At 37.8% G+C, this 26,698-nt stretch overlaps 1 protein-coding gene across 2 annotated transcripts in view; it reads left to right on the forward strand.

The window, feature by feature from the left end:
• The window catches only part of CDK19 (cyclin dependent kinase 19), a 170,452-nt gene that overhangs the window by 92,414 nt on the left and 51,340 nt on the right, over window positions 1-26,698 (forward strand). For both annotated transcript variants that reach the window (XM_061427571.1, XM_061427572.1), the window contains 2 exons: window positions 23,842-23,952; window positions 25,368-25,508. In XM_061427571.1, the coding sequence (XP_061283555.1) occupies window positions 23,842-23,952; window positions 25,368-25,508 (252 nt within the window). The remainder of the gene's footprint in view (window positions 1-23,841; window positions 23,953-25,367; window positions 25,509-26,698) is intronic.

Here is a 26,698-nt window from a genome sequence, read left to right on the forward strand (position 1 = left end):
GACTCAATAGTTGTGGGATGGGGGCTTAGCTACTCTGCGGGTATGGGATCTTCCTGGATCAGGAATTGAACCCGTGTTTCCTGCACTGAAAGACTGATTCTTCACTACTGAGCCACCAGGAAAGCCCTTATCTAGTAAATTTATGTTTCTACTCAACATAGAACATGTGGTTGTCTGGAGAGTAGTATTTCTCTCCCAAATTATGTTCCACTGAATAGTGATACCCGCAGATAACATGGGAAGCTCTGCTTTAGACGGGAGGAACCGTGCTCAAATATCTTAGCAAAGGTTGCTGGAGGCCCATAGCATACCTCAGTATGGTAAGGGCTAGAGATGTAAGCTAGAGACATTACTTTGCCAACAAAGATCCATCTAGTCAAGGCTGTGGTTTTTCCAGTGGTCATGTATGGATGTGAGTTGGACTGTGAAGAAAGCTGAGTGCCGAAGAATTGATGCTTTTGAAATGTGGTGTTGGAGAAGACTCTTGAGAGTCCAATGGACAGCAGGGAGATCCAACCAGTCCATTCTAAAGGAGATCAGTCCTGGGTGTTCATTGGAAGGACTAATGCTAAAGCAGAAACTCCAATACTATGACCACCACATGCGAAGAGTTGACTCATTGGAAAAAACTCGGATGCTGGGAGGGATTGGGGGCAGGAGGAGAAGGGGACAACAGAGGATGAGATGACTGGATGGCATCACCAACTTGATGGACATGAGTTTGAGTAAACTCCGGGAGTTGGTGATGGACAGGGAGGCCTGGTGTGCTGCGGTTCATGGGGTCGCAAAGAGTCGGACACGACTGAGTGACTGAACTGAATATAGCTATCAGTGTCTTACATTAAGAGCGTCAGTTGGGGAGACACTGTCTCAGGGCATTGCAAATCTGTACAACTGTAGTTTTTTGTTTTTTTTTTTAAAAGCTACTCTTATCACCTGGTACCAAAAACTACCCGTGGATCATATGATCTGTTGAATAAACTTCAGTTCAGTTGCTTGGTTGTGTCCGAATCTTTGCGACCCCATGGATAGCAGCCTGCCAGGCTTCCCTGTCCATCACCAACTCCCAGAGTCCACCCAAACTCATGTCCATCAAGTCGGTGATGCCATCCAACCATCTCATCCTCTGTTGTCCCCTTCTCCTCCTGCCTTCAATGTTTCCTAGCATCAGGGTCTTTTCAAATGAGTCAGCTCTTTGCATCAGGTGGCCAAAGTATTGGAGCTTCAGCTTCAGCAATCAGTCCATCCAATGAATATTCAGGACTGATTTCCTTTAGGATGGACTGGTTTGATCTCCTTGCAGTCCAGGGAACTCTCAAGAGTCTTCTCCAACACCACAGTTCAAAAGCATCCGTTCTTCAGTGCTCAGCCTTTATGGTCCAACTCACATCCATACATGACTACTGGAAAAACCACAGCTTTGACTAGACAGATATTGATTGGTAAAGTAAGTCTCTGCTTTTTAATGTGCTATCTAGGTTGGTTGTAGCTTTTCTCCCAAGGAGCAAGCATCTTTTAATTTCATGTCTTCAGTCAACATCTGTAGTGATTTTGGAGCCCCTAAAAATAAAGTCTGTCACTGTTTCCCCATCTATTTGCCATGAAGTGATGGAACCAGAGGCTATGATCTTAGTTTTTTGAATGTTGAGTTTTAAGACAGCTTTTTCACTCTCCTCTTTCACTTTCATCAAGAGGCTTTTTAGTTCCTCTTCACTTTCTGCCATAAGGATGGTGTCATCTGCATGTTGATATTTCTCCCAGCAATCTTGATTCCAGCTTGTGCTTCATCCAGCCCCGCATTTTGCATGATGTACTCTGCATATAAGTTAAATAAGCAGGGTGACAATATACAGCCTTGATGTACTCCTTTCCCAATTTGGAACCAGTCTGTTGTTCCATGTCTGGTTCTAACTGTTGCTTCTTGACTTGCATACAGATTTCTCAGGCGGCAGATAAGGTGGTCTGGTATTCCTATCTCTTTAAAAATTTTCCACAGTTGGTTGTAATCCACACAATAACATAGTCAAAAGCTTTGGCGTAGTCAGTAGAGCAGAAGTAGATGTTTTTCTGGAACTCTCTTGCTTTTTCAGTGATCCAGCGGATGTTGGCAATTTGATCTTTGGTTCCTCTACCTTTTCTAAATCCAGCTTGAACATCTGGAAGTACTCGGTTCACATACTGTTGAAGCCTGGCTTGAACAATTTTGAGCATTACTTTGCTAGCGTGTGAGATGAGTGCAGTTGTGCAGTAATTTGAACATTCGTTGGCATTGCCTTTCTTTGGGATTAGAATGAAAACTCACCTTTTCCTTGGTGTTGGTCTTGATCATTGCCTCCTGTACAATGTCACGAACCTCTGTCCATAGTTCTTCAGGCACTCTATCTATCAGATCTGATTCCTTGAATTTATTTGTCACTTCCACTGTATAAATGTAAGAGATTTGATTTAGGTCATACCTGAATGGTATAGTGGTTTTCCCTACTTCCTTCAGTTTAAGTCTGAATTTGGCAATAAGGTAGGAGTGCATGATCTGAACCACAGCCATCTCACTGTCTTGTTTTTGCTGACTGTACAGAGCTTCTCCATCTTCAGCTGCAAAGAATATCGTCAGTCTGATTTAAGTATTGACCATCTAGTGATGTCCATGTGTAGTGTTGTCTCTTGTGTTGTTGAAAGAGGGTGTTTGCTATGACCGGTGCGTCCTCTTGGCAAAAGCCTTTGCCCTGCTTCATTTTGTACTCCAAGGCCAAACTTTAATAAACTTACTGTACATATATTTAGTTAGCCTATAAATTCTCCATTAAGATATATCTTGTTTTTTTTTTTTTATTATTTTACTTAAAAGCACCAGGTGGTTGTCTTTCAGTGATTTTCTTGCTCCTTCTTACTTAATCATACTGAAATATTTTTTTGAGAGAGTGGATAAAGCACTAGGACTTTCCCAGTTTTAATTGGTAAGTAAATTTGCTTACTTACCTCTGTTAAAGCTGTAGTACATAAAAGTCTATTTGTGAAAGCTGTAGATCATAAAAGTCTATTTATTGAACTGGGTATAAAATGTAAGACTTGTGTAATTCAAATGCTCTTTGAAATCCAAATCATGTTTTCATTTACTTAGCATTTTTGTCAAGACAAGCCCTTCTTTTAAAAAGCAATTAGCCTTGTGTGCAGAAGGTATAATTAATAAATAGGCATATTTCATTACTTCGTTAATCCTTCCCTATAGCACATAGCTGGCATTCAGTGTTTATCTATTAGCATATAAATATGTAGACACTAATATTACATAATATATCCCTAAGACACCTATAATAGGTATCATTTTTTTCTCTTTTCTTTAAGTTTAATTGGTGTAGGATTTTAGCTTTAAAACGCTTCAGCTTTTTCATATACTTGAATTTCTTTTCTCTGTAAAATGCCTTGCATTTCTTACATTGTCTTTCTTGCTTTTGAGAACTTCACAGGTTATAGTGGCCACCTCTAGCAGTCATAAATTATTTTTAAACTCTTATTATAGACAGGATAAGATTAGATCAGATGCCCTTTTTTTTTTTTTTTTTCCTTTTGTTTTTTGGATGCAGTACTTAAGTCTAGTGGGAAGTGAAGTCTGCAGCATTGTGGACTAAATTCCTCTTGTGTGTTTTAGGGGTGTATTATATTTCTATTTAGACCTGCTCTATCTTTTGACTGGTGACTCAGGGCACTATTAGAGTTGTTTCTATGTGGTTGGCTCCTCATCCCATATACAAGTCAGCTGGGTCTAGCAGTCATAGAACATGGTGGTTCAAAAGCTTCTTCCACATGAGCTAAAATGACTCCCAGGTGAGCTATTGAAGAGCCAGAATGGATCATCCTTCACAAGACAGTTTTGGCACTGAGATGAAGCATAAAGTGAAGGCTTATATAACAAAGCTGTTTTTGTTTGAGTTGGCTTGAAGACTAATCTTGTTTGTTTAGAAATTAAAGTCCTTGTATTGTTTTTGCTTTCTCTAGTCACAAGCAAGCTTTCTTCTTAGGTGGTGTCTAGTATGTACTTTGCATTGTTAAATATGATCTACTAGTTGTATGTCATGGGCTTTCCAGGTGGCTCAGTGGTAAAGAATCAGCCTGTCAAGCAGGAGATGCAGAAGATGCTGGTTCAATCCCTGGGTCGGAAAGATCCCCTGGAGAAGGAAATGGCAACCCACTCCAGTATTTTTGCCTGGGAAATCCCATGGTCAGAGGAGCCTGGTGGCCTTAGGACAGTCCATGGGATCACAAAGAGTTGGACAAAACTTAGCAACTAAACTATCAATTTCATATTGCAAGGTAGTGATTCACCTTTTATACTCTTACCAGTTTTCTGTTGAAAGAATCCAAATGGTAGAATTCAGAACAGTTTATTTTACCCTTGGAAAATTAAAAAAGGGCCTCATTCCAAAGGATCATCATACTGAAGAGCTTTGGTACAAAACAGTAAAACCAAGAGCAGTTAGGGCGCACATCACCTTCCAGTTGTCAGCCAGGAACATGCTGGTCAAGGTTGGTCAGACAGCCTGCCCCTCCATATAAACCTAGTAACATGTTCAGGCTGGGAGATAGGGCTAGAGAAAAGAATAGGAACAGTGATGTCAGTAGGTAAATCTCAATCTACTAGCCTAGGGGAAGCTGCAGAAGGAGGGAGCTGACGCTCAAGACCCATCCATGTGCCGCAACTGTAGGATCAGTGCAGAAGTCACCGTGGAGGGTGGTCCTCAAGAGTAAGTGGGTGTAGAGGGGCTTTCTACCCCAACCAGCTTCACGTTAAGAGGTAGAACAATGATCTTCATGATCTAGAACATTCTAGACCAGCACTGTCAAGTGGAACTCTTCGCAGTAAGGGAAATGTTAAATATCTGTGCTGTCCAATATGGTAGCCACTAGTTGTAGGACTTTTGAGCACTTGAACTGTAGTTAGGAACTGAATAAGTACTAAAAGCCTTAAAAAGAGCTTTTCTCTTTTGGTTCTTTTTATCTTACGGAGTTAATTAGACAAGTGTACAAAACTATTTATCATAGCATTGTTTATAATATTAAAAAGCTTGTATTGGAGTAACACAAATGTACAATTTAAAGCAGTCTATTTGATAACCAGATAGTGGACAACTGTGTAGCTGTTAATAATGCTGATATAGATAGACATTTATTGACAGAAAAGTTGTTTCTAATATGTTAGGTGGAAAAAAGTTGGTTACAAAACTGTGGTTAGTGTGTTCCTATATTTTGGTGTACATATTAGCAAATATTATGTGTATGTGTTACCTGCACGTGTACATGGATAGGATCTGGAACCTAGGCATCAAAAGGTGTATCTTAATACTTGTTCTGCCATCTATTACCTTTGTGACTGTGTGTAAGTTGCCTGACCTCTGAGCCTCCTTAGGGTTTTTATATATAATATTTACCTAGCTGCGCCAGGTCTTAGTTGTGGCATGTGGGATCTTTGATCTTCCTTGTGGCGTGTGGACTCTTCGCTGTGGCCCGTGAATTCACTCCTGTGACACGTGGGATGTAATTCCCTGACCAGGGATTGAACCTGGGCCCCCTGCCTTGGGAGTGTGGAGTCTTAGCCACTGGACCACCAGGGAAATCCCAAGCCTCCTTCATTTTTCTACTGTGAAAGAGAGGGAGAAACAGTACCTGTCTCATTGAATTCTCTTAAAGATTAAATGAAATAATGTGGCTGAATTACTTAGCTTAGTTCCTGTATAATTCTGTGATAAGGTCATAATAAATGGCAGCTTTTTCATGGTCATACTGATTGCTATTATTATCTCATGTGTGTGTGCACAGGAGAAAGTTTAGGAGGTACATATCACAGTATTACCAAGTTGTCTTTGGTGGGATTACAGGTGATTTGTATTTTCTTCTTTGTGATTTTCTGTGTCTTCTGATTCAAATCTTGAAATTGAGCGTATATTAATTACCTTTACAATTTAAAAGTGTTTCAAACTTTCTGTGTCATTAACGTAAGACATACCAGTTAAGCAAAAATGACTTATGGAAAAACCAAAAGAGTTCCAGAAAAACATCTATTTCTGCTTTATTGACTATGCCAAAGCCTTTGACTGTGTGGATCACAATAAACTGTGGAAAATTCTGAAAGAGATGGGAATACCAGACCACCTGACCTGCCTCTTGAGAAACCTATATGCAGGTCAGGAAGCAACAGTTAGAACTGGACATGGAACAACAGACTGGTTCCAAATAGGAAAAGGAGTACATCAAGGCTGTATATTGTCACCCTGCTTATTTAACTTCTATGCAGAGTACATCATGAGAAACACTGGACTGGAAGAAGCACAAACTGGAATCAAGATTACCAGGAGAAATATCCATAACCTCAGATATGCAGATGACACCATCCTTATGGCAGAAAGTGAAGAGGAACTAAAAAGCCTCTTGATGAAAGTGAAAGAGGAGAGTGAAAAAGTTGGCTTAAAGCTCAACATTCAGAAAACGAAGATCATGGCATCTGGTCCCATCACTTCATAGGAAATAGATGGGGAAACAGTGGCTGACTTTATTTTGGGGGGCTCCAAAACCACTGCAGATGGTGATTGCAGCCGTGAAATTAAAAGATGCTTACTCCTTGGAAGGAAAGTTATGACCAACCTAGATAGCATATTCAAAAGCAGAGACATTACTTTGCCAACAAAGGTCCGTCTAATCAAGGTATGGTTTTTCCAGTAGTCATGTATGGATGTGAGAGTTGGACTGTGAAGAAGGCTGAGCGCCGAAGAATTGATGCTTTTGAACTGTGGTGTTGGAGAAGACTCTTGAGAGTCCCTTGGACTGCAAGGAGATCCAACCAGTCCATTCTAAAAGAGATCAGCCCTGGGATTTCTTTGGAAGGAATGATGCTAAAGCTGAAACTCCAGTACTTTGGCCTCCTCATGTGAAGAGTTAACTCATTGGAAAAGACTCTGATGCTGGGAGGGATTGGGGGCAGGAGGAGAAGGGGACGACAGAGGATGAGATGGCTGGATGGCATCACCGACTTGATGGATGTGAGTTTGAGTGAACTCCGGGAGTTGGTGATGGACAGGGAGGCCTGGCGTATAGCAATTCATGGGGTCGCAAAGAGTCGGACACAACTGAGCGACTGAACTGAACTGATGTGACTGAAATAGATTTCGTCACTCTTTTTAGAACTGTAACAACCATTTTTGTGGCTATAGAAAATCTGTAAAATTATGGCCGATGGAAATATAGTAATATAGTTGAAACACATTCCTGCACGTAGAATTATAGTTTTAATCACATTTAAATCTGGGAAGAAACATAGTATACACTGAGTTACGTTTTAACCTGCCTCCTTCATAATCAAAGCAAAAAATGTACATTTATTTCTATTTGGAAATATTTCTGTTTTGTAATTGCTTATTTCTAGGGCCCAAATTCAGTAGCTCTAATGGTGGATTGTTGGCAAAGCAATAGATATCTAGTTAGGGTGTTGCTTTGGTGGATAGTCTTGAATTTTGTATTTATAAAATTTTTGACAAGTAGTCTTTTATACTTCACTTTGCTTAGAGTTCACGTTACATGTCAAGTTCTGTCCTAGGCTCTGGGGAATAAGATGAATGAAAAAGGAGGATTCCTGCCTAGAACAGTGTCTGATCAGATTCTGTAAAACAGTGCGATGGGATAAGTGGTATGATAGAGAGATAAGTAAGAATAGTAAGGTATGTCAAAAACCAAAGTCTGCATACTCAGTAAAACAAAGCAGAAAGAAGAGTTTATTGTGAGGCTTCAACTTGTAAACTGGGAAACTCAAGGCTATGGGAGCAATGAGTTCTGAGTTGCTCGTAGACTAAGGAATTTTTATGGGATAAATGTGGAAGTTTTTGGCTTTTTCAGTTGATTCGTTGCCTGGTGGTTTTCTTTTTTGACTTTGGATGGTTGGCTGAGTCATGTGAACAAGAAAGTCCAGGAATGGCATGAAAGACTTGGCACTTGGGAATTGGCTGGTGTCCTCCATTGATTTCTGATAGGAGCTATAAATTCCTGTAAGTCGGGTTGCCTTTTTACTTACAGTGGATCAACTTGGGTTGATCAACTTCACTTTATCTCTGTATAAGAGACTCTGTTTTGTTTTGGTTCTATAGGTACTAATGAAGAGTGCTCAGCTGTATGTTGAGAGAGGGTGGGTGGTGGGCAGAGAAAGATAAAAAGGGGCTATCAGGAAAAGGCTTCAGAAAGGACAATATGCTTGAGCTATTAATAAATCTTGAAGCTGAGTATATGAGCATTTGCAGATTGGTGGATTACTTTCTGGAGTGAAGGTATGAGGCAGCGTGGTGCATCAGGTAGCCTAGGGGTGGTTTGGTGTGGCCTGAGGTAGAATGCAAGCGAGAGGCCAGCCAGTGAGAAAGCAGGAGAATCAGGGCTGTCCAGGAGCGTCAGTGCTGATATTTTCAGGAATATTTTTAGGATAAGAGAAACTGCTGACAAAGTAGCATTATTTTCTTTGATCAGATCTTTTTAAAAAAGTACTCACATTTAACAGATTGTGTAGATTTAGAACTGAGGAGTTCTGAACCATGGGAGTTCATGTGAGATCACGTTTTTTGTTTTTTTTATGTGAGTGGATCTTACCATATCACTACATTGACAACTGAAACTATGTTAGGAGTTCCTGACTTGAGAATACCCTTCCTGAAGGATCTTTCAGCTCCTTCTTCTTCTTTCCCTATTGTCTTAGTTCTTCCCCCTCCTCACCACCTCAGCCTTACCAACCAATGACTTTCACAAGGTCTTGTTGCCACTGTTACAGGGACACCTTTAAAGAATTTGTGGGTTTACAAGTTAAGGAAGGGAAAGAAGTTGGAAAAAGATATCGGGGTTTAATAGTTGATTTTGCCATACTGACTTGCTCTTAAGGAGGCCATTCTGTTCTGTATCATAATCCTATGTTGCTTGATTTGGTTTTTTCCTACTCTTTTTAAAATATCAAATCTTCAACCAATTAGATATTCATTTGGGCTAATGTTAGCAAAAATTCTAGAAAGGGTCGTAAGTGAACATCTGAGCATTCCTTCCCTATGAATTTTTCTGTCTCCATATTTAAAAAATATTGAAGTCTTACCTATTGTAACAGAGCAAAACATATAAAACCACCTCTCTGAGCCATTTGTGCCCCTCTATTCATAGCCAAGTGGTTTCTCCTCACCAGTGACTATCAAGGGCAGCCTGGCTTTTATTGTTATCTGGCGTTGTTTCTACCTTTCACCTTGGTTCAAAAAGTACGGATTGCCCACCACATGATTGGCCTTGTTCTTCTCCTTGCAGTAAATAACATAAGGCAAGCATGATATCTGTCCTCATGGAATTTATAGTTTCAGTGGAGAAAACTGTTCCTTTTAAGCTTCCTGAATACCTCTGATAGAAGTTGACAAATCAATAGACATTTCTCTCAACAGTTGAAATCATGATCTGTTTTCCCTTCTGAGAGAAAGGAAATTCTTTTTGGGTTTTACAACTGTACATATTCTTTCCTGGGAGAAGGCAGCTTCTACTTCTTGAGCACATATTTCGAGTTTTTGTGTGATCCTCTTTCTCTTAAATATCTCTTTTGCAGTTCCTTAAATTTTTTTTTTTTCTTTTTTTCTCCCCTCAGAATAGCTCTCTGCTAATCAACCTTCTCATCTTCTGATGAAAACATTTCCTAGCAGTTTCATCTCTATGCTGAAAAGCTGGCAAGGGTAGTGGAGGATGGGGGGTGGATAAAAGGGAGAAAAAGGTAATGGAAGGTAAGTAGTAAATTGAAGTTAGTAAAATTAAAAAGCAAGCTTTCTGTGGATGCTCTGGCTGCACAAAATATCTGATGTGGTTGCCATGTTAGTGAAAACAGTCTTTTTTTAAAATTTAATTTTTATTTTATATTGAAGTAAAGTTGATTTACAATTTGTGTTAGTTTCAAGTGTATAGCAAAGTGGTTCAGTTATACATATATGTGTATCCATTCTTTTTCAGATTCTTTTCCCATTTAGGTTATTACAGAATATTGAGTAGAGTTCCCTGTGCTATACAGTAGGTTCTTATTGACTATTTTGTTTATAGTAGTGTGTGTGTTGGAGAAGGCGATGGCACCCCACTCCAGTACTCTTGCCTGGAAAATCCCATGGACGGAGGAGCTGGTAGGCTGCAGTCCATGGGGTCGCGAGGAGTCAGACACGACTGAGCGACTTCCCTTTCACTTTTCACTTTCATGCATTGGAGAAGGAAATGGCAACCCACTCCAGTGTTCTTGCCTGGAGAATCCCAGGGACGGGGGAGCCTGGTGGGCTTCCGTCTATGGGGTCGCACAGAGTTGGACACGACTGAAGTGACGCAGCAGCAGCAGCAGTGTGTGTGTGTTAATCCCAAACTCCTAATTTATCTTCCCCCGTACCTTTCCCCTTTAGTAGCCATAAGTGAAAACACAGTCTTTTGATTTCATTCCCCTGCAGTCCTGTAATTTTACTTAATTTAGGTACTGGACTATGTTCTGAGTCCTAGCTAGTCATTTTGTAGTTATCTGCCCTTATCAAACAGGCGATTGGGCAATAAATTGCAACCAGAACAAACACATCCTTCGACACCAAAAAACACACAAAATACATGCCCTCATGATTATTGTACATGCTGTACTTGTATCTCAGCTATTTGATCTTTTGTCATCATTGTAAAATTCTGAGATAGCCTAGCATTTTTAAAAGTCTGTTATTTAACTTTGTATCTACTTTTGTGAAATGTCTATTCAAATTCTGTACCCACTGTTGAAGGGTTTTTCTTTTTTTCTTAATGATTTTTCATAAGCTCTTTAAATCAAGCAAATTAGTCCCCTGATGGCTTACAATTTGGTGATATTTTCCAAGTTTGTTGTTAGCCTTTGTTTAGAATATGTTTTCTGTACAAGATAGTTTTGTAGTCAGATTAATCCACCTTTTCCCTGTGGATTTTATTTAAAAGGAGCTTTCCCTAAAGTGGATGTTTAAGTTTACTGAAGACTGGAATCAGAATTTATGTTGGAGAAGAACATTTCAAAGAGGACAGTCTAGTAATTTTGACATTTTATATGTTCATTGTAAGGAGCCTTGAGTAGACATTAAATTTCAAAGCTCCAAAATCATTCCAAGAAAGCTTACTTTAAGATTAATTTGTCCTTTTTGCATATGTGCTCTGCTAAACACAAAATTATGGAAAATGATAATATTGTGAACTATTTTAACTATTATAGTGATTTCTAGTTTTTTCCTAATCATTGTTTAACATATTTTCATAAAAACCACATATGTCAGTCACATTGTGGCTCTTTTAAAAAATTAAAGTTACACTCAAAAGAAATAGAATTTATTGATTAAATCAAATAGACCTTTAATATAAAAGAAATAATTTATTTCATTGTGGAAACTCATCCCCCTCAGTGTTTTCTCATAATACACATAAAGATTTCTTAGCAGAGTAGGAAGGAAATAGTCTCTCCATTTAATGGAAACAATGTAGGGGACATTTCCTGAGTTATATTTTGCTCAGATCATTTAGTAGCTTTCCTTATTACTGTTGTGAAAATTCCTGTAAGATCTTCAGGAACTATAAATGGTTAATTTATTTGAGCCTTGACTTTACTGCTTTTATCTTCTCTAGAAGCACAGTGATATGAAATATGTTGAATTATTGGTACTGGTAATTTAGCCATTAATACTTAATCAAACCCATACCTATAAATTGTGTTAGTACATTTTCTTGAAAGATCTGGGGTAGGTTGTCTGACAATTGATAATGCCTGTCATTGTGAGAAGTGGAATATCTAACATGTGTTATTAGATAAGTTCCTTCAGAAAGAAAAAGTCCTTCCTTCTCCCTATACATCCTCAGTCAGCACCTTCTAGGACCTGGGGGTGGGAGGGAAGAGATGAATGCCAGGGCTACTTGGTTGCCTGGTTTTACTAAAGAAAGTGGAAACTGTACATTTTTAGAAATATAAGTTATGAAAATATGAGTTAGAGGTAATACCAGGTAACTTGAGAGTATACCGACCTAAACATAAGGTTTATCTACGATAAAACTTGATAAAACTACTACTACTTTATTTTGCTGAATTAATTAATTACCAATTTCAAGTTATTTTTTAGGCTTATGAAATTTCTTGAACATTCTTACCTAATTTTGTTTGAAAGTTTCTTGTTGATAAAAAAAATAATGGCATTTTTGAAAACAGTATTCTCTCAATGTGGAATAAATGTCATGTAACCATTGTGTTGGAAATCACTTCTTGTACTATTGTTTTCATTTTCTTATTCAACAGAACTTGTTGAGTGCCTACTTTGTGCCCAGGTCCTGTGTTGTAAGTGGCTTTATAAATATTCATCTGAAAAGAAGAAGAGCTCTGTTATAGATCATAGAAGTCTGCCATGGCAGATTTAGAATATAGAGGGATTTCATTTGACACTTGCTCCTAGAAGATGAATAGTAGAGGAGTTCTTCGATTCAGTGTATTCATGGCCTGATGAGAATGTCTGTTAGTACACTCTTCTTGCTGGTTGAATCTCTGTCATTCTCCGTTCTCTCTTTCCAACAAGCATACTTCATTAGGAGTACCTTCTCTGATTTTCCAGACTAGGTCATGTCTGCGTATATGCCTATTCTGTATTTTTCTTAATAGCCTCATCGTGATTATAGTTTTAAAATTTGATTAATCTCTTAATCTGCTTGTCTCTGTTAAGCCATTAAGAGAGGCTTAACAGAGGCTCCCTGTGCCTGAAATTTGCTGGGCACTTAAATATTTATTAATGAACTGTGACTTTTAAGTCATTGCTACCTGCTGGGTATCTTCCAACATGTTTTTGCTTCATCTCCACGCCCCAGGGCAAGGTTTTACGGGAGATGATAGGTAATGGGCAGAATTCTGTGCAGTGGAGACCTTGGGAATCCGATCGAGATTGTATAGGGAGTATTCCGAAGGTGAAGGCCGCAGTGTATGTCAGTTATGACACCCACTTTACTAGGGCAAAGTTCACTGTTCCTAACCTGGGTCTTATCTACCTGCCTCATCTTTGGTTAAAATCTTTACAATCTAGTTTTATCTTGAATCTCAGGTTCTCCCCCTGTCAATAAATTATTTATAAGAAAAATAGATTTAGCCTTTGGCATGCATGCGTGCATGCTAAGTCGCATCAGTTCTGTCCGACTCTTTGCAACCCTGTGGACCGCAGCCCACCCAGTTCCTCAATCCATGGGATTCTCTAGGCAAGAATACTGGAGTGGGTTGACATTTCCTACTCCAGCCTTTGCTGTAGATAGTCTTAAATATTTTATTTCCAGGTTTAACCTTTGGAGCCATTCAAGATTTTAGGATGGGAGAGTTAACATTATTAGACTTCTTATTTTAGTAAGATATTTTGATTTCAATGCATGGGATGTAGTAGGTGATATGCATGTCAGTGCATGAGGAGATAGTTGACAGGTCCTCACTCAGTTAATTCAGCCAGCATTTGTTGAATACCTACCCTGTGTCTGGCTTGTTGACAGGGGAAATGTAGAGATGGAAGATAGTTCCTACATACTAGAACCATACCAGTTTGATCAAACCAGTCAATCGTAAAGGAAATCAACCCTGAATATTCACTGGAAGTACTAATGCTGAAGCTCCACTACTTTGGCCACCTGATGCAAAGAGCTGACCCATTTGAAAAGACCCTGATGCTGGGAAAGATAGAAGGCAGAAGGAGAAGGGGACAACAGAGGACGAGATGGTTGGATGGCATCACCAACTCAATGGACATGAGTTTGATCAAGTTCCGGGAGATGGTGATGGACAGGGAAGCCTGGCGTGCTGCAGTCCATGGGGTTGCAAAGATTCAGACACAACTGAGCAACTGAACAACAGCAAAGAACCATGTAGTCTATTGAGGCAGGGCTCAATAATTAAGCTATGTCCTAATTTAATTAATGTCGTGTTCAAAGAAATACAGTATGGAAGGAACACAGGAGAGGTAACCACTGAAACTAGGAGTTTCAGGGGAGGCTTTTTAGAGGCAGTGATAAACCAGTCCTTTCTAAAATGCAAGTAGGGGTTAATCAGGCAAAGAGGATAGGAAAAATCTGTCCAGGCAGAGACAAGAGCACATGTGTAAATACCAGTTAAGGGTTTATTTAGATTATCAAGGTGAGAATTCCTGAGTGATATTTAAAAGATGTCATATACAGCACTTGAACACTGATTGGTTTTAAGGTTTTGCTTGCCTTGGTGACTGGGACATACTGATATAATTCTGAGAACAGCGGACCCACCAAGAGGTAGAGATGAGTGACTGATACTCAGTTTTGGATCTGTGGTTTTTGAGGCACAGTGGGATTTCCATATGGATTTATGAATGCACAGTTGGAAACTAGTGTGAGTTTAAGGGTGAGATGAAGGGTAAAGATTGAGATTTGGGATTCTCCATAGGAGTCGTGGCTAAACCTCAGGTACATGGGTAAGATATCAAAAGAGACTGCAGAATAGAAGAGAAGAAAAAGAAGAGGACTAGAGACAGAGGAGAATAAGAAAATTCTTTTTTCCTTTTTAAGGCAGGATCTAAATAAGGAGTTTTAAGTTAGTTTATTTTTTCTCATTATATTTCAAGGAGAAAAAAAGAATAAATGAGGAAATACACATTTGTTCACATTTATTGAAACCCTAAGACATTAAAAATATGCCTAAAGTCAAAGATAAATTTAGTTTTGATCATTGTGAAGGTAGGGAACATTTTCGGCAAGGATCATTGAAGCAAGAAAAGATTTTCAGATAATCCCTCAGTGAAACGGAATGCTTCTGAGAATTCCAGATAATTGAGATTTTACTTTATTAGCTCTTTATTTTGAATTGCATCTGTTTTTTCAAATATTTTAAGTTCATATATTCAGAATGCTATTGATTTATAAGAAGTGTATTCCATTTTCTCATGGAATACATTGCATAAAAGGTTAAACACTCACACTTTTAAAAGAACATATATGTAATCATAGTCACAGAATGTAAACTTCTTATTCATAAGAAGTTATACAGCTTATACAGCTCTCACTTGGTTTCAGGTCTCTTTCTCAGACCAAGTACTTAAAGTCGGAGAAAAGGAAACTAGATTGTTGCAAAGTGTAAAGTGAAATGACCTTATAACTATACTGTATAGAATCTACTGGAGTCTCAGGCACTTTGGGAAGGAGATGCGATGGCAGGGGGTGGTATAATGGCATTCCCCGTCGCAGCATCTCTCTTGCAAACAAGTATCTCTGACTGCCTGAAGTGCTTAGCCTTTCTCACGTACAGTAATAACAACTATTGCTTATCATGAACTTGTTGCATGCCATGCATGGTACATGTATCATCTCATTCAGTCCTCATAACATCCTTGCCAGGAGTGGTTGGTGTAAGAATAACAACTGTAATTTGCCAAATATTTAATATTTTCCAAGCATTGTGTTTGGATAAGCCAATGGCAACCCACTCCAGTACTCTTGCCTGGAAAATCCCATGGATGGAGGAGCCTGGTGGGCTGCAGTCCATGGGGACGCTAAGGGTCGGACATGACTGAGTGACTTCACTTTCACTTTTCACTTTCACGCATTGGAGAAGGAAATGGCAACCCACTCCAGTGTTCCTGCCTGGGGAATCCCAGGGACGGGGGAGCCTGGTGGGCTGCTGTCTATGGGGTCGCACAGAGTTGGACATGACTGAAGTGACTTAGCAGCAGCAGCAGCAGCAGCAGCAGCAAGCATTGTGTTATTTAATGTACATTCGTTTAATCCTTACAGAAACTATATGTTTGTCAGTAGATATTTTTATTCCTCCATGAGGCTCAGAGGGGTTGAGCAACTTGCTTTATGTCATACAGCTATGGTCAGGGCTCAAACTCAGGTCTCTGAATTCTAAAATCTGTACTCTTTGCATTATACCTGCTATCTCACTATTAACTTTCGTTGGGTGGTGATGGGGAACACCGACCTCCTAGAACCTTATGACAAGTACCTAAGCAGTGTCAATAGAATAAAAGAAAGCAAACAATTTAGGGCCACCTTGAACCAGGGCTGGTGTACTGTTTTCTAGACCCCTCTTCAGAGTGTGAGTGCCACCTGCTGGAAGGTTGTAATGTTTCTGTGTGCTTGTGGAGTCCTGAGAAGGTTGCCACAGGTGTGAAAGTGTCAGGTTTCAAAATGCTAATTCTTAAATTTCAGTTCAGGAATGCTAGGGCATTTTGAAGTTAGGTGAATCTCCTGTTTGCCATAAAGTTTGTTTCCTCTTTTATCTTCTTTTTTTTTTTTTTTGCAGAGAGGGAAGGGTTACACACTTTAAAAAAAGATACACTCAATGAATGCTTTCTAAAATAAAGTTTTCTAAAAATAAAGATCAATGGTCAAATGAATCATACTGTTACTTATAACAGATCAAATAAGAATAAAAAATTGGAGTTACTTTGAGATAAGTGAGTTATTGAAGTTTATAAGAGGACCCTTTCCATTTAGATACCCTGAAAAAGGAATCTGGAAGCCCTGGGGGCATCAGAGACTTAGAGAAAAGAAAGTACAGATGAAAGAGGAAGAAAGATGTATGGATAAAAATACAAATGGATTCTGTAATTGTTAGTCTAGCACAAGGCTCCCCAAATGGAGTCAGAATTCTAAATAGTGCTTTAGAGAAAAAAGTTTAGGATTATAGCTTTAGATTGTTTAGGACAGTGAAAAGTAGACACTTTTTATAGTCACTTAGATGCCCGCATGGAAGGGGGACCAGATAAAGTCTTGGCATGCCCCCTGCACGTTCTTCATTAAGGCTCCTTTGGGATCATGTTAGTGCTCTGTAAGTGTCTGGCACAGGAGATGTTATGACTTACTGTGGCACTTTCACAGGAAAATCATGCTATACTAAACTGCTGTTTGTGTGATTAAGGCATATTTATAGTTGTATGAGGTCATGTTGAACAAATATCTGTGTGACAAGAGATTAAAGTTCATTGGTAAAATCTGATATTGCCAAGAATTTGGGGAAGTACAAGTACAAGCATCTCCTTTCTTCTATCCCTTCTCAGATCAACTGTATAAGAAGCTTAGCTTGCATGATAGTATCTTATCTTAGCAGGTAGAATTCTGCAGAGAAGGAGCTGTTGGTGTGTGTGTGTATGCATGTGTGTAAAACATAAAGGTAATGCTCATTATAGAAAACTTGTAAAGTAGAAAAATAGGAAGAAAGAAAAAAATCACACATTATTCACTATCCAGAGATAATTATATTAATGTTGTGGTATATTTCCTCTTTTATAAATGTATTTTATATTTTGCATATTTTATTTTTTTTAATAGAAAAGCATACAAATTTTATTTGATGTTAAGCTTTGTGTGACACAGGGGCCTTCCTAGAAGTGAAAATGCCAAGAAATGGGTAGGCCTGAGACCTGATATGCCATTTTTAACAAAGAGCAATTAATTGTAGGGACGTGACAAGACAAAGGAAAGGGTTTAAGACTTTGAGGGGCTGCCCAGTGTGGGAAGGTGAATATGTAGGGGAAACCAATGGAAGATAAGGGCTGTCTTAGCATAGTTTGTCTGTGCTGGTCCAGGGCAGTGCCGACTTTCTGTCTTTGTCATGGTCGTAAAACTCCCCTGGGAGAGGGGATTTATGGCAGTCCTCAGTTCTTATTGTCTACTTTTAGTCAGATAAGGGAACCTCCAGGACGGCTTCTTTCTTCATCTCTTGAACCACACATGCCTTCACTGCAGACTCACTCTTATGCCAGAGTGTCACATTTTGGGCTGGTATGTTCTAATCCCCTTCACCTTCCCCCCGAATAAAAGATGAAATTTAGATCTGATGAAGGCGAAGAAATGGGAAATTTTGTTCCAGCTTGCCTGGTTGGGGGTGGAGGGGGGACACACTGTTTCCCTTTCTTAAATTTTTTTTTTTAAATGGAAGTATATTTGACCTACAACACTATCTTTGTTCCAGGTGCACACCGTGGTAATTTGATATTTCTGTATGTTGCAAAATGATCACGCCATAGCCTTTTTATATCACATCACAGTATTATAGCATAAGTCCTTTTTCATGTATTTTAAAACTCTTGACATATATATTTGAGACTGTGATATATGGATATACCATAATTTACTTATCAGTTTTTTTAGTATTGGCCATTTGTGTTGTTTACTGTTTTTGTTTATTTGTTCCTTCAGTAGATAGAGAATGCATTTGTGTGGCATTTGTAGCATATTTATTTTTTGCTAGCCTTGGAAGTAATCACTGATTTGATCAAGCTGTTTCAATTCCTCAAGTGTCTTCCTTTGTTTCCTGTTCTTTGTATCATTTTCTTCAGGATTTTGTAGCATTTATTGCATTCACAGCCCTTTTAAGGAATACCCTCATAGTACCCCTTTGCTTTTCCAATTCTATACCAGGTTAAATATCTCACCCTGAGCCATTAAGAGCTATGTTTCTGTTCTTTACATCAAGCCAGCACCCTTATACTTTTGCTAAGAGTGGGTGCTAGTTGAGAGAACAATTCCTTTTTAAGCCTAAAGTAAATGTAGCTTGTGGAAAGTTTGAGTCCCTAGAAGAACTATGTTAGACATAGTCTAGTCAACTTATTAAAAAGACAAAATCATTCAAAATGCCTTTGGAAAAGATAGCAACGTTTTATAATATTCAAAGCTACTTACTGCTTGATTTTTGTAAGAATCAGGTACATTCAGTAGATTTAATTCTTTCAACAAATATTTATTGAGTACTTACTGTGTGCTCATGACCATATTAAGCCCTAGGAATATAAAACCAGCAGAAACTTTGCCTTCTTGGAGCTTGTATGTTAATGGAGAGAGACACACAATAAATAATATAAAATAAATAAACAATACCTAGGTCCCCTACTCCTTAAATGAAGCCTTGTGAACAGATGTATTTTCAATAGTTTTTTTTTTTTAATTTTAGAAAGATAATATTGTGTGTGTGTGTGTATGTGTATATATAATATATTACCTAATACCAGGGGGAATTCTGATGCACCAATCAAATCTAGTAGTTTCTCTTTCATATTAAAAGAATGAGCATTTGCACTCAGTTGGATAAATAAAGACTATAGCAGCTTCATGTTATTGCTAATGAGATACTTCTGTGAAATGAATATTAAAGAATAGTTTTCAAAGCAGATAAAATTATGACTGTGATATAAAATGAGCACATTTTAAAGATTTTATGTAACTTACTAAATGAAGGAACCTAGTAGAATTATAACCTGTTCAAAGAAGAATCTGTGGGCTTCCCAGGTAGTGCTGGTGGGAAAGAACGTGCCTGCTAATGCAGGAGACATAAGAGATGTGGGTTCAATCCTTGGGCTTGGAAGATCCCCTGGAGGAGGAACTAGCAACCCACTCCAGTATTCTTGCCTGGAGAATCCCATGGAGAGGAGCCTGGCAGGTTATAGTCCATAGGATCACAAAGCCTCAGACATAACTGAAGTGACTGAGCATACAAAGAAGAGTCTATAGGATAGATAAATTTGTAGATCAGGAATATTAAAATGATGTCCAATTTAAGGTAACTTTAGCATCTTCCACAATGGGAGAGTGAATGTAGATAAGCAAGAATTATTCTGTGTTATCATCAGTTATCTATAATGTACAGAGTTGTACAATAGCTTCCATAGCATCAGAATCAGATAACCTGAAAGAATGTGCCTTTCTTTTTCTCCATTGAAGTGTAAAAATTTTTTTCCTACCTGAGTTACTAGAAAACTTTTGGTTTTCTAAGCTCTCTAGAATTATACCTAAGGGATATAGAGCTATATGCTATGTTCAGTAGTGATAATACTTTGCATAAAAATAAAGAAGCAGAGGGGTGGTTATAATTTTAAATAGAAGGACCAGAAAAGACCTGAGGAGGATTGAGAACTTTTACCTGAGTAACTGGAATGATGGAGTTGCTATTAACTGAGGCTGGGGAAGAGCAGTTGGGGTAGAGGGCAGGAGAGGTGAAGATGACAACCTCAGTGTGACTTTCAGATGTTCAAGTAGAGATGTTGAGGCATTTTAGATATATATACATAGCTGGACTTCAGGGAATATGCGTTGACTAGAAATAAACATTTGGGAGTTAATGTGTATGGGTGACATTTAAAACTTCCAAACTGGATGAGATCACTTAGAAAAGCTCCTTCTACATGCCATACCTTGTGCTAGTTCCTGTAGAGATAAATTTAAAATTGTCTTTGCCCTCAAGGAGCTTATGGTCTACCAGGGGAGGCAGATGTAAAGTTAAAACAGTATGAAAGTATATCAATACAACTATACATTAAGTACACATAATTCGGTAAAGTCATATCTGAGTCATCCTAAACTCCATCACCCTCAGAGTCGCTTGTTCAGTGGCCCAGCCATCAGACATACACAGAAGAAAGTCACAGCGTGGTACCTTTTATATCAGCTGGCTTCTCCCCTAACCCACTGCACCCAGCATGTTTCTAGTGATACTGGAGAACCTCACTGTAGAACTGTAGAACCTCACTGTAGAACCTCTCCTCACTGGAGAAATGTGACAGTTCTGCATGGCCTGTAAGCCTCCTCATTATTTGGCCTTTGCCTTATTGCTTGCTTTAATTCCTCAGTTCTGTCCCTAGTGACAGAGATGATCAGTTTTGTATTTTTTTTTTTTATTGCTGTATGATTGATGTACAATATTATATAGGTTACCAGTGTACAGTATAGTGATTCACAATTTTAAAAGGTTATACTCCATTTATAGTCATTATAAAATTTTGGCTGCATCCTCCGTGTTGTACAGTACATCCTTGTAGCTTATTTTGCACCTAATAATTTGTGCCTCTTAATCCCGTATCCCTATATTGACCGCCCCCTCCATTGGCTACCACTAGTTATTCTCTTTACCTGTGAGTCTGCTTCTGTTTGTTATGTTCACTAGTTTGTTGTATTTTTTAGCTTCCATGTGTAAGTGATGCATACAGTATTTGTCTTTCTCTGACTTATTTCACTTAGCATAATGCCCTCCAAGTCCATCCATGTTGCTGCAAGTGGCAAAATTTCCTTCCTTTTTTATGCTTGTAGTCTGTATTTTGAAACACCATTCTGATTGTAGAGTGAAAAATGAATGCGGAAAGGGAATAAAACAAACATAGTTTGCTATTTCTTACTCTTTGCTTGCCTTCACATTGATATTTAGTGATTTATAAAGACCTGTAGGGTTGGAATTCTCTGGTGGTACAGTGTTTAGGACTGCACGCTTTCATTGCAGTGCTTATGGGTTCAATCCCCAGTCAGGGAACTAAGATCCCAAATATCATGTCACATGCCCCCTGCCAAAAAAAAAAAAAAAAAGACTGGAAGGGTAGAAAAAGTGTAATAGGTATGCAGAAATTGCAAGTGTATATTGCTATACAGTGCAATTTTGGGGATTAGGGGAAATTTTCTAGTAAATGCATGGTGTTGCAAACTTTACCCTCTTCCCTCCTGTATTTCATAGAAAAGGTAACCTGAATGGCAATTGCTGAAAAAAAAAATCAAATATAAAATTACTATAGGATCCAGCAATTCTACTTTTTGAGTATATTTAAAAAATTGAAAGCAAGGACTCAAATAGATGTTTGTATATCAGTCTTCAAGGCAGTGTTATTCATAATAACCAAAGGTGAAATCAACCCAAATGTCCATAGGGTGATGGGAGGGATGCATGAATAAGCAAAGGTGGTATATGCATACAATGAAATATTATTAATATGTACCCTTAAAAAGAAAGGGAATTCTTTCCTACATAGATACATCCATACAACATGGATGAATCTTGAAGACACGTGAAATGAAGGAAGCCAGACACAAAAGAACAAATACTGAACAATTGCATTTATATGAAGTACTTGGCATCGTCCGATTTCTAGAGACAGAAAGCAGAACCGGAGGAGATGGGAATGGGAGATACTGTGTCATGGGACAGAGTTCCAGCCTTTTCTTCTCTAGAAAAGGCTCTAGAGAAGGGATAGAGTGGCGGTTCTGGAACACAGTGTACTTAATGCCACTGAGCTACACACTTAAAAATAGTTAGAATGGTAAATTTTATGTATATTTTACCACGAAAAAGTGACCTGGAAATACCTTGGCGTTGTAAGAAAGAACCAGAAAGGTTTCTATAAACTAATACTGTGCTGAATAATGAAAGATTTATAAGAAAGTAAAACATAAGTGCTATCTTTTGTGTAAATATTCATACTTGCTTTCATTTGCATAAATAGTTGGAAGACTCACCAAGCAACTAAAAAAAGTTCCTTCTAGGAGGGAGGCCAGCCTGTGGTCCCTTGAGGAAGGAGTGGTGATGAGGCATTTCAATGTTTCCTTTAACGTACATTTGATTTTTGAACTGTGTAGATGTATTACCTATTCGAAATAATGTTTAAACATGGAACTTAAGGTGGATTCACTGTAGAGAGATCAGTAATTTGTAGTCACAAAAAACCCTAATTTTTTAGAGGTGTTGATTAAATACTGCTACATGTGACATACCCTCCCCCAGACAGATGGAGTCCAGGGTTCAGGGGTCTGTGCCAGTGTTTGGTGTTTTGGGAGCTTGGTTTAGGTACAGAAGTGTTTTACCTTCCTTTCCCCTGCGGGCAGGAAAGAGGACATACTCTGGGTAGACATTTAATAAAGTCAAACTCTCTAATTTAATATTTTTCTCTGCCTCGTTGATCTGTTTGTATGTCTGTCTTCCCTTCTGCATTGTGGGAACAGATGACAAGGACTTTAGCTGAACTGGAAAAAGCATGGACTTTGGAATCAGGCAGAACTATTTAAATCCAAAGCTCTTCTCTTTCTAATGTTTGACTTTGGTCAAGTTATTTTTTTACACTGAACCCGAGCTTCTGTGTGCATCATAGGGTTGTTGGAAGGATTAAGTGAGAGGAAAAAACAGGTACATGCAATCACCTTGCGCATAGAAATTATTCAGTAGGAGCTTTGTCCCCTCTTCCTTTGTGTATTTTCCACCGAGCTTTACATTTAAAAGGCATTTGAAGTGTTTAACAAATTGAGTGTGTTTATACCTATTAAGTCTGAACCCTGGTTAAGGACGGTGTGAGGCGGGCATATTTAGAAGACTTCCACCTTGAACAGCTAATGTTATTGTTGATAAACATTTTATCAAGCAACTGCCTGTTATGGGCCAAGAATGAAGTTTTCACTTGCTGATATGGTCTGTCTTTCCTTCTTATTATCAGAGTCCAGCTTGAAGCTTTCTGCTTTGTGAAAGGCCTAGTCGTTTCTCTGTTTATAGGACCTCTTTTTCATACCAGTTTTATCAGTGGGTTTGAGACTCATTCTTTTACGCTCAGTACTCTTCTGTAAAACCTGTCTCATGTTCTCGGCATGGGTAAGTTAGTTAGGGATTGTTAAATATCTTTCTGCCTTTTGTCAAATTGAGCACATACTATGCTGGAGTGGATATAAACAGTATTCCTGCTTCCCTAGCAGCCTTTCCTCTAGTTTAAAAAAAAAAAATTACACACATGCCAAAATACACTTCATTATTTAGCAATATGGTATTACTTTTGTTTACTATTTTACATCTTACCATGTAAAAGGATCCCGTTTTCCAAACATACATATTACAGAGAAAGGATTGGAAAGAGATGTACCAAGATGTGGACAGAGTTTATCTCTAGGTTATGGTATTTGGGTGATGGTGTTGCTTTTTTTTTTTTTTTAACGCTAGTTATCTGGATTGTCTAAATTTTCAAAAATTTCACTTTGAAGTTATGGGAAGTACATTATTCTCTGCTAACAGAATACTGACCCTTCTCTTCCTCTTGCCTTCAGCTTTTGCGAGAATTGAAGCACCCTAATGTGATCGCCCTGCAGAAGGTGTTCCTTTCTCACAGTGACAGGAAGGTGTGGCTGCTGTTTGATTATGCAGAACATGATTTATGGGTAAGTCTAAACTCACTTTATTTTTAGGATAATAATTTTATATAGGTATGAAGAATAAATGTATGTGCTCCATACTGCTAATGTACAGAAAGGAAAACTTGCTCTGTTGACCATAGTTTCAAAATAAATATGCTAAAGGTAAATTTTGATTTAAAAGAATTAGAGCAATAAACATTAACATCCTGTTTTATAGTATTTGTCACATTCAGAAATTTCACTTCAAAAAATGTTCCTGAGTGGGAGATTGTAGTTTTAGGTAATGAATGGCAGTTTCCTAATATGTTCCAGGGAAATTACTTTCTTTTGCACTGTACACATATTTAACTGTTCATATTTAACAGCAATGTGCTTGTGAATAGTTTTCCTCTCTAAGTGAAGGTCCTCTCTTGCAGCATTTTGCCATTTAAAATTCACCCCACCAAATAAATATGTACAGGTCTGCAAATATTAGGGTTTTTTTTAAAACAATATATAAAAGAAGCCAAAAATTCTAATTTCACATGTTTAAAATTAGGAATCAAATCATTTAAACATTTTATCCCAGGACCTCCCAAAAGTAAAAAACAAATTCAAACTTGGCGGTAAGTTCAAACTTCGGATAATTAAATTTTGATTCAATAGAATGTGGTTTGTCATTTTTATAGATCATAACTCTTTTCAAGAATAACTTTAACAGACTAATAGGTCTTGAAAGAAATTTCCTTATAGCAGATATTGACAAGAACCTCTTCTGTCACGGATATCTAGTACCCATGTTGGCATGTTTTGGGCAAATGTTGGATGGAGATGGAGGTGGATGTGGGAGTGCAGGGGGCAGATGGAATTTCTTCCCCTTCCACAATATAACATGTGTACATAAAAATTTGGATATGATGATTCAGTTTATATTTATTTCAATGCAATTGAATTCCCCATTTTTCTCTTCCTGCTTGTGTCTAGTGATTTGCTATTTACTATTGACTACTAAGACTATATCCTAATTTCATTATGTAAGGTGGAACTTTCCAATAATTCTGATATACATGCAGTCAGTAATGTTCCCCAAATGCACTAAGTACTAACTTTATTTTATAGAACAGTAAAGATTTACAGAGTTTTTTTCCCTTTTCTGTCAGTAGAGAATACAATTAATGCTATTTTAAGGCAGGTTTTAAATTATAAACCCTTTTTACTTCTTGGTTTTACTTAATGCAAATCTTAATGGTTTCAGTAAATCATCACAACAACCACATTAATAATCTCACATTCACCCTCAATATAGATTCTGTTTTGGTTTGAGCTTATTATTTATTTTTCTTTGTGTTATTATTGGCCCTTAATACGTAATCTTAAAATGTACTTATTGCAGCCTTTATTGTGTTTTGTTGACATAGGCAAAGACTATGTTACTCTAATATATATTTTCTAATTTTTAGCATATTATTAAGTTTCACCGTGCATCAAAAGCAAATAAAAAGCCCATGCAGTTGCCAAGATCTATGGTTAAATCATTACTTTACCAGATTCTCGATGGGATCCATTACCTCCATGCAAATTGGGTGCTTCACAGAGATCTGGTAAGTATGTTTCTTTTAAATTGATCAATGTTTTCTTCTCTCCTTATAAAAATAACTTTTCTTCTTGGTACAGTTATGATGAACATTAATTATAGAAAAATTTGAAAATGCACATAAGCAAAAAGAAGGAAATAAAAATCACCCATAAGCCTATGATCAAAAGATTACCATTATTAACTTTTAGTGTATGTTCTTTCCTTGCATTGACACACAACTGTAAAATGTCAATGTGGTTTTTAACAAATGAGCTGCATAATCTTCATGAGATGGCTGTATGTAAAACAAATACCTTTTAATCCATTTGTTTTTCATAATTTTGCTTACTGTTAGTAAAAATGTTAATAATTAAAGACCGAGTTCGTATTGTTTTCAAAACTAAACTGAAATAATGACATTGCATCCAGTAAGTAGAATTAAGTAAATGAATAAATCTAACAGGGGAAATATACTTATTAGGCGTATTAACCACAATTCAAATATTTGATTTTACTTTTTTACTCAGCACACACATAACAAAAATTTATTAATATCAAATTATATGTTACACATCTTTTCATTGTTATCTAAATTTAGTTTATGTTGATGAAATTCTTTTGTTTGTTCTTAAGAAATATGGGTGCTGAATAGCTGTAATACCCATGAGTTTCTAATTGGAAGTTTTATTTTGCTTAGGCTTTTGGAGATTCTAGGGATATAGTAGGGATAAATCTAAGTCGACTCAGTTCTTATAATTGAGAGGAAGTATTTATTATAGAAAGGAATGGTACCTTGTCAGTTAGACCTAGTCTTCTGACTTGAGCATCTCGTGATATGGCATTTAAGTTAAATTGGGGCCAAATGGCAGCACAGAGCTGCATTTACCATTTCAACAGAAGCATTTCACCTCATAATTTTAAACTGAGGTTCTCATTGCGTTCCACGTATCTGCTTTACTATTACCTGTGAATCAGCATGTATGAAAATAATTCTTGGGTACATGAAGTTCTAAGTCAAACCCTCCTTCATAAATGGTTTTAGATTTTAATTTGCTACTTAATATAGCCTATGTGAGTTATATTTTTGAGGTCATATTCATGTTTGAATCATTTATCAGAATCCTTTGCTGAAGATTAATCTCAACTCTTTTTTCATAAAATTGTATATTTCTTCTAAATAGGATGTGGTGTTAGTGTGTTAGTCGCTCAGTCCTG

The sequence above is a fragment of the Bos javanicus genome, chromosome 9 (assembly GCF_032452875.1).
Source record: "Bos javanicus breed banteng chromosome 9, ARS-OSU_banteng_1.0, whole genome shotgun sequence".
NCBI classification, from domain to species: domain Eukaryota; kingdom Metazoa; phylum Chordata; class Mammalia; order Artiodactyla; family Bovidae; genus Bos; species Bos javanicus.